The sequence below is a fragment of the Mustela nivalis genome (genome assembly GCF_964662115.1).
Source record: "Mustela nivalis genome assembly, chromosome: 17".
In the NCBI taxonomy this organism is placed as follows: domain Eukaryota; kingdom Metazoa; phylum Chordata; class Mammalia; order Carnivora; family Mustelidae; genus Mustela; species Mustela nivalis.
In genome coordinates this window covers 11,005,213-11,019,686 of record NC_139036.1, presented here as the reverse complement: position 1 = coordinate 11,019,686, position 14,474 = coordinate 11,005,213, and the positions used below count along the sequence as shown (strand labels likewise).

Sequence of the window (14,474 nt, the reverse complement as noted above, 5' to 3'; positions counted from 1 at the left end):
GCCACGACGCCGCCTCCTCCCATCTCGCGGCCCGACCAATCCGGCGGGCGCTCGGCGTTGGGGGCGGGCCGTCCTGGGACCCGGCCGGGCCTGCAGTGCGCCGAGGACGCCGCGCGAGCATGTACCGGCTCCTGAGCCCGAGCCTGGGCCGAGGCCTCCTGCGGGCCGCGGGGCGGCGGTGCCGGACCTGCTCGGCGCGCCTGCTCCCGGGGCCCGCGGGGGGCCGGGCGCCTGAGGTGGCGGTGCCGGCATTCCGAGTCGCGCCGCGCGGCGGAGGCCCGGGCCTGCTGCCGCTGCTGGCAGGTGAGGGGCGCGGGCCGGGCGGGGCCGGCCGGGCGGGGACCGGGGCGCAGGCCGGGCCCGGTGACCTCAGAGCCCCTTCCCGCAGCGCTCGCCTGGTTCTCGAGGCCCGCTGCGGCAGACGAGCAGGAGGAGCGGCAGGGAGCGGGTGGGGCCGCCGCCGAGGGCGCGGCGGACGAGACCGAGGCCGAGATCATCCAGCTGCTGAAGAGAGCCAAGGTGAGGCGGCCTTTGCGAGCGGGGCCCGTTCGTTGGCCCTGCGGGTACGCAGCGCTCGGTCCACCTTCCCGAACGCTGGATGGGGGACTCCGGGGGTAGACTTGCCCAGAATTCGATGGGTCATGGTTGGGGGTGGGGGGGCGGTGTTGGCATCCATCCAGGCTTGTCAGACTCCAGAGCCTGCAGTCAGACCGCTGCAGTCCCCAGTGCAGATGGAGGGGGCACCACGGGCATCGCTTTTTTATCCAAGCAAAATGAGCGGAAATGTAGTTGCTTTTGTCAGGGAGCCAGCAGGACCGAAGGGGCTGGCGTCGAGAAGCGGGCACGTATGTGGCGTCCAGAAAATGCACCTGAGTGTTGCTTGTGCACAGTTGGGTTCTGTTCTTTCGCTAAAGCCTTCCTCTTCTCCACGTTCTTTTCTATTTTGTCGTCCTCAGGTTATCTCCTGTCTGCCATCGGGCTTGCTGCCGCCTCAGTGCTAACGACATCCAAATTTATATTCCCCTGCTGCAGTGTGCTACTGACATGCCCTCTCCAGTTCGAGGCCTCACCTGCCTCTCACACCTGACTGTTGATCTCAGAAGCCTCCCCAGCACGTCCCTTCACCATCTTCCCCTTGCCACTGTCTACCCAGTTTTTCCCCTCTGGAAATCTCCTACTCAGTCTTAAAACTCGCGGGTACCTTATCACTGCCTCTCAGTACCCTTCCAGCCCAGCAACAGTTCCTCTTGCCACCAAATCCAGAGTATTTCTGGAATCCATCTGCCCTTTTCTCTGTGTCCTCTGCTGTCATCCTGGCCACATTGTCACAGCCTGCCGTCTGGTAGTTTTGCCTGCCCTGTTGCCACACTCTCCATGAAGCAGCGAGAAATGTAAACTGGGGGCCGCCTGGGTGGCTCCCTCCGTTAAGCCTCAAACTCCTGGTTTCAGCTCAGGTTATGATCTCAGGACTGTGAGTTCGAACCCCACTTCCAGCTCCCTACTCCATGGGGAGTCTGCTTGAGGACCCCCCCCCCCCCCGCCACCTGCACACTCTCTAAAAATAAATAAATCTTTAAAAAATTTTTAAGTCAGAAAACCAAAAATGTAAATTGGATCATACCACTTATTCGCCTAAACAATTTTGAGTGACTTCCCGCTGTATTTATGATAAAATCCAAACTTCTTAACTGTGGCCTGCACGGCCCTGCCTGCCTGACCTACCCCACCCCTGCCCTGTCCACCCATTTAGCAATAAGTCTCTGGCTCACCGAGTCTGCCCTTCACATATGTTTCCTTTTATCTCTTGAATGGTTCTGGAAAATCCTCTTCAGCCTGCTGGGCCTTTGTTCATCCCCTGCTCTCTGGGTCATTTTCCCCCCATGATTCCTGGTTGACTCTCATCCTTCCTGCCTCAGTATAAGTGTGACTTCCTCGGAGGGCTTCTCTGTCTCACATTTAGAGGGGACCCCTTATTATAATTCCCATTGCTTTTCTTCATAGTTTATATCATTAGTTATAATTAAGTTTATTTGTCCTGTAGGATTACCTTTAGAATGTAGGAGGGGAAAAAAGATGTCAGACAAGCAACTTCCTTAGAAAACGGTGCAGTAAATTACTCACATTCCTGGTGTCTGCATTTGTTGGCCAGAACTTTGTCGTGTGGCTGCAGATACATAGCTGCAAAGGAAGAGGATCTCCCTTTCACCGTTGTAGACATAAAGCCTGGTGCACAGCTGTAATTCAGTACATATTTGATGAATGAGTGGATAGCTGTCTTCTGTGTATTGGGATGTATGGCAGTACCCACTTCTGTGTGGTAGCACATACATCTGCTTTCTTTACATTTCGTTTTCTATTCCTTTCTTTGTTTTCTTTTTTCAGTTGAGCATCATGAAAGATGAGCCAGAAGAGGCTGAGCTGATTTTACATGACGCTCTTCGTCTCGCCTATCAGAGTGATAACAAGAAGGCCATCACTTACACTTACGATTTGGTAACTCTTCTAACCAGTCTGAGCCACTGATGGTGAAGGGTGGATGTAAGAGAAGGGTTGTTCGCTCTCCTGATTTACCCTCCTGACCTTCAGGGTGTTGTGAAGCTCTTTGGGTTTTGTTTTTACTACGTTCTCTTTTGGTTTCGATTTTTATTATATGACCCTTAGGTACTAACATTTTATTACCCTTCACTTACATGAAGTTTAAATCTCAGGCCAAAAATAAATGTCATTAGTATTTGTTTTTTTCCAGTGATGAATGGAGCCAAAGTTGGTTTATCATCCGCAAAGACTGTGCAACTATTTACACTCACACAATTGCTGTCCTTTGATTTTCGCAAATTAGTTAAATACCTTTTTCTTGGAACTTTCTTTTTTTCTTATTCAGAGGGTAAAAGCAAAAGGGAGTCATTAGCTTAGAAGTTTTGAAATAAGGATGCAGTGCTCTAAACTGAAAAACAATTTGTAATTTGCTTTCAGATGGCCAACTTAGCATTTATACGGGGTCAGCTTGAAAATGTAAGTAAATCACTTTGTGGTATTTTGAATTTGTGAAGGACTAGCTTCAAGGGAACTCTTATTAGGAAGGATTCAAGCTCAGCTGCTGTAACAAGGAGACCCCAAAATAGAGTGACTCAAATAAGAGGGTGTATTTCTTTAAATGCATCATTCCAGAGGTAGCGGTGCACTGAAGAACGGTAGGTACCTCTGTTCCATGAAGTGGTCCACAAGGTCGATTTCCTTATAATATGTGTTCTTGTCCACATGGGTGAGCTGGCTCACCCTTAGCCTCCAGGAAGGGGCAGGCAGGCAGCTTCCTTATAAAATAGGATTTAAAAAGTGTTCATGTTCCTTCTACCTGCACCCCTTGGCCAAGACTTCCTCATATGACCGTTCCAATTGCAAAGGAGGCTGACTTGTAAAAAAAATAACTGAATAGATGTTGTAATTAAGAGGATGGGAGAGTGAGTAATTCGGGGATAGCTTGCAGCTTCTGCCACAGTAGCTTTAGATGAAAAGTTAATATCTTTCTTCCTTTTTTTTTTTTTTTTTTTTAAAGATTTTATTTATTTATTTGACAGAGATGACGAGTAGGCAGATAGGCAGGCAGAGAGAGAGGAAGGGAAGCGGGCTTCCCACCAAGTAGAGGGCCTGATGTGTGGCTCGATCCCAGGACTCTGGGATCACGACCCAAGCCAAAGGCAGAGGCCTTAACCCACTGAGCCACCCAGGCGCCCCTAGATGAAAAGTTTGTTTCTGAAGTTGGTTTCTACTTCTCACAGGGTAGTTTTTACGGTTCCCAGAGGAGGTGGGGTCGTGGTGTTTTTGTTTTCTCATCACAAGGATATTTTTCTCTGCATATGAGTGTGTATATTGTTCTACAAGGGGATGTTGCATTAGACTAGTACTTAGAATCCAGGGTCCCAAGTAAAAGAAAAATCTTTTCCTTATGCTTCTAGGCGGAAAAACTTTTTAAAGCAACAATGAGTTACCTGCTTGGAGGGGGCATGCAACAGGTAAGGACGTTGCCTAGGACTGGGCCCTAGCGGAAGAGGTTTTCAAAATAGTTTTGCTTCCTGAAAACTCCACTTAGCCCCCAACATGTGCTTTGGTGAAAAAAGGTGGATTCCCCCCCCCCCCCCCCCCCGTCTTGGCCGTGTATAAAACTACCAGTCTTTCATTCATGCAAAAACATGGTTGCTGAGAAGTTCAGTTGCCTAATTCTTCCAGAAGGATAAAGACTAAAGCTTTTAGGCTAAAGTCGGTCTAGATGTTGATCAGAAATTATCCATATGGAAATTGAGCTTCTGTGAATTTTCTTCATTTCCTTTTTCCCCACAGGAAGACAATGCAATAATTGAAATCTCTCTAAAGCTGGCCAGTATCTATGCTGCTCAGAATAGGTAAGTAGAATCAGAATCTAGGTGTGGCAGCAGCCAGGGAGTTGGGCTATGAGCAGAGAACTTTCTAGGATATTGTATCATTTTCATTTAGTTTCCAGTTATCTGGATCTCAAAAAAACTGGGTGTCGCACTCAAAGTGTTCCCCCCACCCCATCCTTGAAGTCTTTAGTCTCCTAGTTTTGCCCCGCTGTTTCCAGTAGCCTGCTGAGTGGGGCAGACAGCCCTCCTTTGGCCACATTGTGACAAAGCTAATCAACTTTTCTGTTCCTGCTTGAACTGGGAAGGGAGGTTATAGTTAGAACTAGTTTAGCTCTTCCTAGGAGAGGAGGGAGCAGTGTAAAAGCCACTGGGGTAATGTACTTTGAAGGAACCATTTTTTGAATATAAGTATCAACAAACCAGGAGGGTAGATACATAGTTGGGTGATGAGGGACTTGATGTGGGAGTGTCTCAGTGGCTAGTCCAACGGGCAGTGTTTTTAAAGCATGTAAAGGCGATCAGGTGACGAGTTTTAAGAAGGGGAAAAACCTCGGAGTAGGGGAGTGAGCTCTCGATATGTAAGACAGGAAATTGGTCTTAATTTAAAAGTATTAGATGAATCTAAATTCTTGTAAAGAAGAATCTTCTGCTACACGGGAAAGGCTTTAGGAAAGAATTTGGATGTGTGCTCATTGTCCCAGGAACACTGATGAGTGAGGCCTGGTGCCTTTCATTCTCTTAAGGTGGGGTTCAAAGAAGAAATAATCTAGAGTGTAAGCGAAGAACTTCTAGAGAGTTATGTATCTTGGAGGGCATTTACGGGAAGACCTAAGAGGAGCTTTTAGGTTTTCAGTGCTGTGGTAGTTGTGCAGCACAGGTTTGGAATGCTATCAGACCTGATGCTGTAACAGGAGTGCTTGTTGAGACCAGGGTCCCTGGCGCTGGTCCCTGCTGTCCTGATCACCAGCTCCTTCTCTGTCAGTGGAACCTGCTTGTTGCCTGCATGTGCATGGACACTAGATGGGCTCGGACTTCGGATGGCCTTTGATTTCAAGTCTCTTGAGGAGCTTTGAGGTTGGCCCATGCCGGGGAGCAAAGCAGCTGGGATCAGTCTCTCTCGGAGGAGTCCTAGAACTGGAGGTCAATGGGGTATGAATTGGAATAAAAAGAAGCCCGAAGCTAATCACAGTGGAGAGTAAGAGGGATTCGTGGTCTCTGACAAGTGGAAGTAATGGCCCCTGATAATTAGTCTGTTGGTTACTCTGTACTCTTGTAGAAAGTATTTTTTCATTTAGAGACTGGAATATGTGTAATTCGACTTGGGGCTTAGGAAGGCTGATATTAGTAAGGGAATTATTTCTAGACATTTTGCTCTGACTAGAAACATCTAGTGGGCCGCCTCCCCCAGCTCCGAGTCCTGGCTGAATAGGGTCCCTCCTGCCAAAGTTTGGTCTGAAGAAGCTTCTGTTCTGGGAACAGAGTACAGCAGTGGGGTCATCGGTTCTCCCTGGCAAAGCACTAGAGGAGAAGGGGTGAGCTTTGGAGTGCCCGTCTGCTAAGAAACCAGAGCCACCACCAAAGGTGAGAACCGGGGCTGAGCGTCTGGATGCAGAAGAAATTTCTGTTGTATCCATGCATCTCTTTCTAGAAACTGGTGGTTGACGCTTGTTTTTCCGGAGTCCATCTGCCTAATGTTTAGGTGTTCTCTCCATTTGGTTGAGGGTCCCGGGCTGGATTCAGGCTCAGTACCTTCTAGTGCCATAGCCAGGAATTCCGTGTATATAAAAAAAGCTTCTAGTAAAGACCTAACAGCTTGGGAAGCTAATACACAAAGCTAATAAACCTGTTCAGAACTTACACAAGATCAGTAGTTAGCATCCTTAGGGCAGGTGGCCTGAGCCTCTGTTCCTATTAGCATTACTTTGAGTGAGTGTAAGGCCTTCCAAGTGGAGAGACGAACTCATGGTGGAAGCTACTGGTGCTGTCATTTATTAAGATGACAGCAGAGTTCTTAGCTTTTTGGGTCTTAAGCTAGGTTAAATGGGTGACTAAGAACTTCTACAAAATGGCAGACTGAGACTCCTTGGAAACTGCAAGCAGCATTCCCCCTCCCCATCTCACATTTCCTGTATTGCTAATGCTCACACCCAAGCCCGGAAAATGCGAATGAAAGAGGGGTTTGTGAAAAGGTGAACAGCCGACTGCTGATCTTTGCTTTACAGACAGGAATTTGCTCTTGCTGGCTATGAATTCTGCATTTCAACTCTAGAGGAAAAAATTGAAAGAGAAAAGGAATTAGCGGAAGACGTTTTGTCAGGTAGGGAAACCTGACTGTTTTCTGGGCGTTGCTTTTTGCCTCAGAGCTTTAACGCTGTAATAGAGGGACGTGTACCTGCATCGGGGGAGGGCAAGTTACCCATTTGGGGAATTAAGTGGCTTTTTTTAAGATCTCAGCAGAAGGTCTGAAATAAGATGTTTTATTTAAATAACTTGACCACTGATTACTTTTTAACCCTTTGGTGACATGTTCATAATTTACTTGTTGACTTGTATATAATCTCTGGAAAATTGGGGAGCAGAAAGGGAAGGTCTTTTTCTTTTCTCTTGGTTCAGCTACCAGTCGCAATGCTACTTATAATTACATTTTGGTCCCGGAAAGGTGAAGAGAAATTCAGGGTTTTTTGGTTTGTTTGTTTGTTTGTTTGGATGCCCAAGTGGCTCAGTCAGTTAAGCATCTGCTTTTGGCTCAGGTCCTGATCCCAGGGTCCTGGGGTCGAGTCCCACATCTGGCTTCTTGCTCAGCGGGGAGCCTACTTCTCCCTCTGCCTGTCGGTCCCCCTGCTTGTGCATTTGTGCTCTCTCGCTCGTGCTCGCTTGCTCTCTGACAAATAAAGAAAACCTTTGAAAAAAATCATTAAAAAAAAAAGATTTTATTTATTTATTTGAGAAACGGTGAGAGAGCGAGGTAGAGTACAAGCAGGGAGGAGAAGGAGAAGCAGACTCCTGCCGAGCAGGGAACCTGATGAGGGGCTCGATCCCGGGACCCTGGGACCATGACCCAAGCCAAAAGCAGACATTTATTTATTTATTTATTTATTTATTTATTTATTTATTTATTTTTTAAAGATTTATTTATTTGACAGAGAGAAATCACAAGTAGACAGAGAGGCAGCCAGAGAGAGAGAGAGAGGGAAGCAAGCTCCCTGCTGAGCAGAGAGCCCGATGCGGGACTCGATCCCAGGACCCTGAGATCATGACCTGAGCTGAAGGCAGCGACTTAATCCACTGAGCCACCCAGGCACCCCAAAAGCAGACATTTAAAAGACTGAGCCACCTAGGCACCCTGAGAAACTCAGGTTTTTGTAGTTCATCTTCATGATGAAGGGAAGAGCCTACAGAATGAGGTTAGGAACAGAATGGGGTGGGCAGGATGCTATCAGGTTTCTTTCTTTTTTTTTTTTAATATGATTTTATTTATCTATTTGACAAAGATCACAAGTAGGCAGAGAGGCAGGCGGAGAGAGAGGAAGGGGAGCAGGCTTCCCACTGAGCAGAGAGCCTGATGTGGGGCTCAGTCACAGGACCCTGGGATCATGACCTGAGCTGAAGGCAGCCACTTAACCAACTGAGCCACCCAGGCGCCCTCTATCACGTTTCTTAATATGGTGTGAAATACTGGCAATTGTCAGATTCAAAGTTCTTTTGGTAATGCTTACTTCCCATGTACTCTGTGCTGAGAACTAGCGAGATGCTAGAGAAACAGTGGTAAGCCCTTGTCCCCAAAGCAATACGTATGATTTGAAAGAGTTACCTGTACTCTTGTCTTCAGTTCTCTCTCTCTCTCTCCCTTTTTTTTGAGGGTTGTTTTTTTTTTTTAATTTTAGAGAGAGAACACCAGGGTCGGAGGGAGAGGGAGAGAGAGTCTCAAGTAGACCCCGTGCTGAGCCCAGAGCCTGATGCTGGACTCAGTCTCCTGACCCTGTGATCACGACCTGAGCTGAAACCAAGGTTCACATGCTTAACCAGCTGTGCTGCCCAGGCTCCCCTTTTCCAATCCTCTCTTGAGCATAAATGGGGCTTTCTCTTCTATCACTCTGCTGAGGCTGCCTTTATCAAGATCATGAGTTCTCAGTCCTTATCTTACCTGCTCTGCTTACTAGCAGCTCTGACTCCGGTCTTGGAAACACTTTATTCACTCGTCTTCTGGGACCTCTCACCAGACACTCACCTTCCCCTTTGCTACCTCTAAAGTTAGCAGACTTTGAGGCTCACACCCTAGGAGATAAATTTAGTCCTATACCTTTATTTATTTTTAATTTTGTTTTAAGGATTTTATTTATTTATCAGAGAGAGAGCACAAGCAGGGGGAACAGCAAGCAAAGGCAGAGGGAGAAGCAGGCTCCCTGCTGAGCAACAAGCCCCAGACCCTGGGATCATGACCTAAGCTGAAGGCAGCTGCTTAATTGACTGAGCCACCCAGGAGTCTAGTCCCATACCTTTAAGTATCAGTTACACGTCATCATCCCCAACTTACCCATGGACTACAGACATGAACTGGGTAAAATTGTCTCCTCGACATCTTGACCTGAATGGCTAGTGATCATTTCACAGTTAACATGTCTGAAATGGGTTTCTTGATTTTTCTTTTTCTTTTTTTAAAGATTTTATTTATTTTGGAGAGAGAGTGAGAGTGTGTGGGCAGGGGCCGAGAGAGAGAGAATCTCAAGCAGACTCCAAGCTGATCTTGGAGCCCAGTGTGGGACTCGATCTCACGACCCTGACTGAGATTGTGACCTGAGCTGAAACCAAGAGTCAGATGCTGAACTGAGCCACCCGGCCCCCTGGGTCTCTTAATATCTGCCACTTACAAACTTGCTTCTCTGCCAGTTAGCCCCTGCAGTAAATGACACCACCATTCACAAAGTTACGCTAGCCAAGAACCTGCAAATCACCTGTGATTCCTTCCTCATTCCTGATGGTGAGTCATCAAGTTCTGTTGGGTCATCCATCAAGGTGTATACATGTCAGAGTGCATCTTGTCCTCTCACCCTATGACTTTGGTCCAGGCCATGATTGTTTCTTGCCTGAACACCTGTAAAGTCTCCCCAGAGGGTTTCCTGCCTCCTTGCAGTCCCTCACACAGTCCATTATCCATGTAGCACGCAGTGATCTTTTAAACCTCAGTGCCTTTGAATCACCTTCGGGACTCCGTGTGGTCCTGTAAGGCTCTACATGGTATGACGCCTACCTCCTTCTACATCATCTACTGCTCTCCCACTTGCTCATTCCAGTTTGCACTGGTCTTTTCCCGGCTGTTCTGTACAAGCTTGTACATCTCTCAGGACCTTTTCACTTGTTCCCTCTCCCTAGCTTGCTCTCCCATATCTTTGCACTGCCAGCTCTCCTCATTCAGTTCGGGGGTCCCTCCTTGGGAGGCCTACTCTGACTAAAACAATGCTCTCTTTCCACCTATCCTTAACTTTTCTTCCTCACACTTGGAAGGAGTGTATGTGTGGCTATTGTGTGCTCATGTTTGTGTGGCCACTAAAAGTGTATTGTTGTTCCGAGTGTTTTTGTATTTGTCTTCCCTAGCAAATTTCATCTGTTTTGTTCACTGCTGAGTCTTTAGTACTAGAACAGTGCCTGGCACGCAATGGAGGCTCAGTAATTGTTGACTGTAAGAACAGAAGACCAGACAGACACCAAGGAGAGTTTCAGTGTGGTACGGAATTGCTTCAGGGAAACTCATGAAAGATGTAAAAACAAGTCTAGCTATCAAATAAGTCACTTTTGAACTACTCACACCCTTGCTGTCTTTCATTTGCAGCATTGACTCTAGACTGTTTCTTAAAAGTGACTCCGGAAATAATACCTGTGCAGTTAAGGAAATGTAGAAAAGCATTGGGAAGAAAATAATAAAAATGATCCATAATAATCCTAAGAAAGAACTACTGTTGATTATTTTATTGTGTGACTTTGCAGGCTTGTTTTCCCCTATGCTGTTTACATTCTAAGAAATAAATTAGGGATCATACTGTATATGCTTTTATTTTAAATTAGTAGTATATTGTGAAAACCTTTTTTTCCAGGCAGAGGAAGTCTTTTTGGAGAAAGCAAACTAACTTCAATTATAACTATGGTTGTTACATTTTACTAGTTAGACGATATAGAAAATGTGTTACGTTATTCTTAATCTTTATTTTTTCTAAAGAAATATATTCCCACTCAGTTTTATTTATTTATTTATTTTCTAAGATTTTATTTATTTATTTGATAGAGATCTCAAGGAGTCTGAGAGGCAGGCAGAAAGAGAGAGAGGAGGAAGCAGTCTTCCTGCTGAGAAGAGAGCCCGATACGGGGCTCGATCCCAGGACTCTGGGATCATGATCTGAGCCGAAGGCAGAGGCTTTAACCCATTGAGCCACCCAGGCGCCCCTATTTATTTATTTTTTTAAGATTGGTTTATTTATTTGAGAGAGTATACACATGCATGCGAATAGGGGCACGGGGCAGAGGAAGAGAGTCTCAAGCAGACTCCAAGCTGAGCCTGGAGCCAGGCATGGGGCCTGATCCCATGACCTGAGATCATCACCTGAGCTAAAACTAAGAGTCACTAAACCAACTGCACCATCCAGTGACTCCCTGCATTCTATTTTAACCAAACCAAATCCGTTATTGAATTCATATGCATTTTTATTTAAAGATTTTATTTATTTATTTGACAGAGATCACAAGGAGGCAGAGAGGCAGGCAGAGAGATAGGAGAAGCAGGCTCCCTGCTGAGCAGAGAGCCCGATGGGGGCTCGATCCCAGGACCCTGGGACCATGCCCTGAGCTGAAGGCAGAGGCTTAACCACTGAGCCACCCAGGTGCCCCGAATTCACGTGCTTTTAATTGACACAACTAAATCTATCCCCAAAGTGTTTAGTTCAGGTCGCATAAAAACTTGGTCTAGGGTTCTCATTTTGTTCCTCATGTTGTAAATATATATGTAATTACTGAAAAAAATTAAATGAAAACAACAGATTGCTAAACAGTATAATTAAGAGAAGCCTAACTTTTTCTTCTTTCTGTTTTTAAAAAATATTTTACCCATTTATTTGACAGACAGCGAAAGAGGGAACACAAGCAGGGGAGGGGGTAGGAGAGGGAGAAGCAGGCTCCCCACTGAGCAGGGGGCCTGATGTGGGGCTCGATCCCAGGATCCTCGGATCATGACCCAAGCCGAAGGCAGATGCCTAATGACTGAGCCATCCAGGCACCCCAGGGAGCCTAATTTTCTGGAATATGTAGATTAAATACAGATCTAGAGCAGGGATGCATGATACCAAAATGTAAACAGGTTGATAGATGGCCAGGGGATTTATGTCTTATTTGTGTTTTTCTGAATATTCTGTATTTCTTGGAACAAATTATTTTTTTTTTTTTTAAGATTTTATTTATTTATTTGACAGAAATCACAAGTAGATGGAGAGGCAGGCAGAGAGAGAGAGAGAGAGAGAGGGAAGCAGGCTCCCTGCCGAGCAGAGAGCCTGATGCGGGACTCGATCCCAGGACCCTGAAATCATGACCTGAGCCGAAGGCAGTGGCTCAACCCACTGAGCCACCCAGGCACCCCGGAACAAATTATTTTTTAAACTACTTTCTTACATTACCTGTATAAGAAGTCAAGGAGCATTAGAAGAATTAATTTAAAAATATGATTTCCTTGCCACCTGTCTTCCTGGCATCATTTTCAACTCTTAACCAATTTCTTCTGGTATTTTCCCTCATATTTCTAAATAACATAAAATTATTTGTTGATTTGTTACGTTTTTAGAATCTGGTAACTTACCGAAGAGTGAGGAGTTAGTGCGGTTTCGGTCGTGTCTTCGTTACTTCGAATCTATTAGTAGTGTTAGCTGTTGAGCCAAGTAATGTCACGTGATCGCATTTGCTATTATTTGTGACTGCTTCCTACAGAAGTCCGCAGTGTTTTTGTTGCTTGTTTTTTTAATAATTGCTCTGTTAACCGGAGTACTTGCTCTCGTTCGTTCCTAAGCTGCTCTGGGGCCCTGGGCTGCCTCTCAGTTGTCTGCAGCGTTCGGTCACGTTCCTGTTGTGGGCTTTGTCACTCGCCGCCCTTTTTCCACTGCTTGTCATCTCCCACAGCTTATGATCTCTGTCCTCTGCCTTGATTCATCTCTCTCTGTTTTTCCCTTGTGACTTTATATCTTTTTCATCCTTTAACTTTGATTTAGCGATGTTTTGGGGGAGAATAGGGACACGTGTGTGTGTGTTCAGTCTGGAACGGTGTATCTGCGTGGAGGTTAAGGGTTCTGTGACGACACGGGTGGTGTCCAGGTCTGTTCCTTAGGATGACGTCTCAGCACTGAGATTCCAGGTCAAAAGCGGCGCATTTTAAGGTTGTTGATGAATGTCGCAGAACTGCCCTTGAAAGGACTGTATTAATTGACATTTTCTGATCTGTGAATTTATTTGCTTGTGACTTTCGTCAAATTGAGTAATCCCTGTGTGTTTTTGATCCTCAGAATGGGAATAAGAGTAATCCTCTTGTAGGACTGGTAGGAATATTGAATGAGTTCGTATTGATGAAGGGCTGAGAAAATGCCTAGTATAGAGTAGCTGCTTGAGGGTTAACTGCTGTTAGTTTACATTACTGTGGTAAGGCCGTGTGCCCCTTCTCCCCAAAACTCACTGACTTTTATAACCTTCACCAGATTGGTGATGTGGCTGTGAAGCATTAACTAGCATTTCTTCGTTAAGCGATGAGGTTGATCATTTATCGGTACTGTTTGATAAGAATATTAACTCTATCCTGTCAGGTTGTTTCTTTTCCCTTGCTCATGTCTATAGAGTTCAGAGTTTAGGGATTTTTTTGTTTGTTTTAATTAAAAAGTGAAACTGACATTCATACAAGTGAGGGAATCATGAGACAGGCCCAACACCAACAGTACTTTCACAGCCTGGGTGTGTCTGACCCCAGTACCATTCCCCTTCTCACCACAGAGATACTGGTCTGCTGAAGCTTGTTGGTTTGTGCAGGTTTTTTTTTCAAAATTCATACAAATGGGGCCCCTGGGGTGGCTCAGGTGGTTAAGCATCTGACTCTTGGTTTCAGCTCAGGTCATGATCTTAGGGTCCTGGGGTCAGTCCCCAGACTGGGCTCCTGGCCCAGCCAGGAGTCTGCTGGAGATTCTCTCTCCCTGTCCCTCTGCCCATGCCCCACCACGCATGCACGCTCACTCTCTAAAACCAATCCGTCTTAAAAAAAAAATTGTATAAGTGAATCACACAGTATGACTTGCATTTGCCTTTGATCTTTTTGGAGTTAGATCTGAATTCATTTTTGTCTATTTTCTTTGCTTTTATTAATTTTAAATGACTACCTGGAGTTATTTACTTATTTTTTAAAAGATTTAATTTATTTATTTGACAGAGGGTGAGTGCACAAGCACAGGGAGCAGTAGGCAGAGGGAGAAGCAGGCTCCTCAATGAGCAGGGAGCCCAACGCAGGACTCGATCCCAGGACCCCAGGATCACAACCTAAGTCAAAGTCAGTTTCTTAACTGACTGAGCCACCCAGGTGCCCCTGCCTGGAGTTACTTAGAATAGCTAATCTAGGCAAGGTGTTCTAGAAGTCGAATAGAGGCAAGTGAGGCAGAAGTCCTGCCCTTCTGGAGCTTAATGCGTAGGATAATTTTCATGTTGAAATGAGAGAAATATTCGGCCAACTTTCCTTGTAGTCTTTTTTTTCTTTATTCCTAAACTGTGTTGACATAACATTGTAACACATCCGCAGTTAATCTTGGTATGATGTTGGTAACTACTTTCTTAAAGATGGTGATCTGTCAGCGTTATGTTTGTATTGTAAATTAGTATACGCTTGCGTTTCTTTTGGGGCTTTCCATTTGATTCATTCATCTGATGGTTCTTATAACAGGGTGCGATGTTTGAATTCTATGGTAGCATACGTTTCAGTTATATAGTAAACAGGTTTCACACATTTGCTCCCATTTTATTTTCACTTAGTCTTTAGCTGAATTTTCTTACGTAAAAAATCCCTAAAGTGCTTTGCATTACTAGATTTTCATTATC

At 45.6% G+C, this 14,474-nt stretch overlaps 1 protein-coding gene across 1 annotated transcript in view; it reads left to right on the top strand.

The window, feature by feature from the left end:
• Window positions 1-61: 61 nt before the first annotated feature.
• The window catches only part of TTC19 (tetratricopeptide repeat domain 19), a 30,650-nt gene continuing 16,237 nt past the window's right edge, over window positions 62-14,474 (top strand). Inside the window, exons 1-7 of the mRNA XM_082705777.1 lie at window positions 62-303; window positions 389-519; window positions 2,383-2,493; window positions 2,974-3,012; window positions 3,954-4,010; window positions 4,336-4,397; window positions 6,599-6,693. Coding sequence (XP_082561903.1) covers window positions 120-303; window positions 389-519; window positions 2,383-2,493; window positions 2,974-3,012; window positions 3,954-4,010; window positions 4,336-4,397; window positions 6,599-6,693 — 679 coding nt within the window. The 5' untranslated portion in view covers window positions 62-119. The remainder of the gene's footprint in view (window positions 304-388; window positions 520-2,382; window positions 2,494-2,973; window positions 3,013-3,953; window positions 4,011-4,335; window positions 4,398-6,598; window positions 6,694-14,474) is intronic.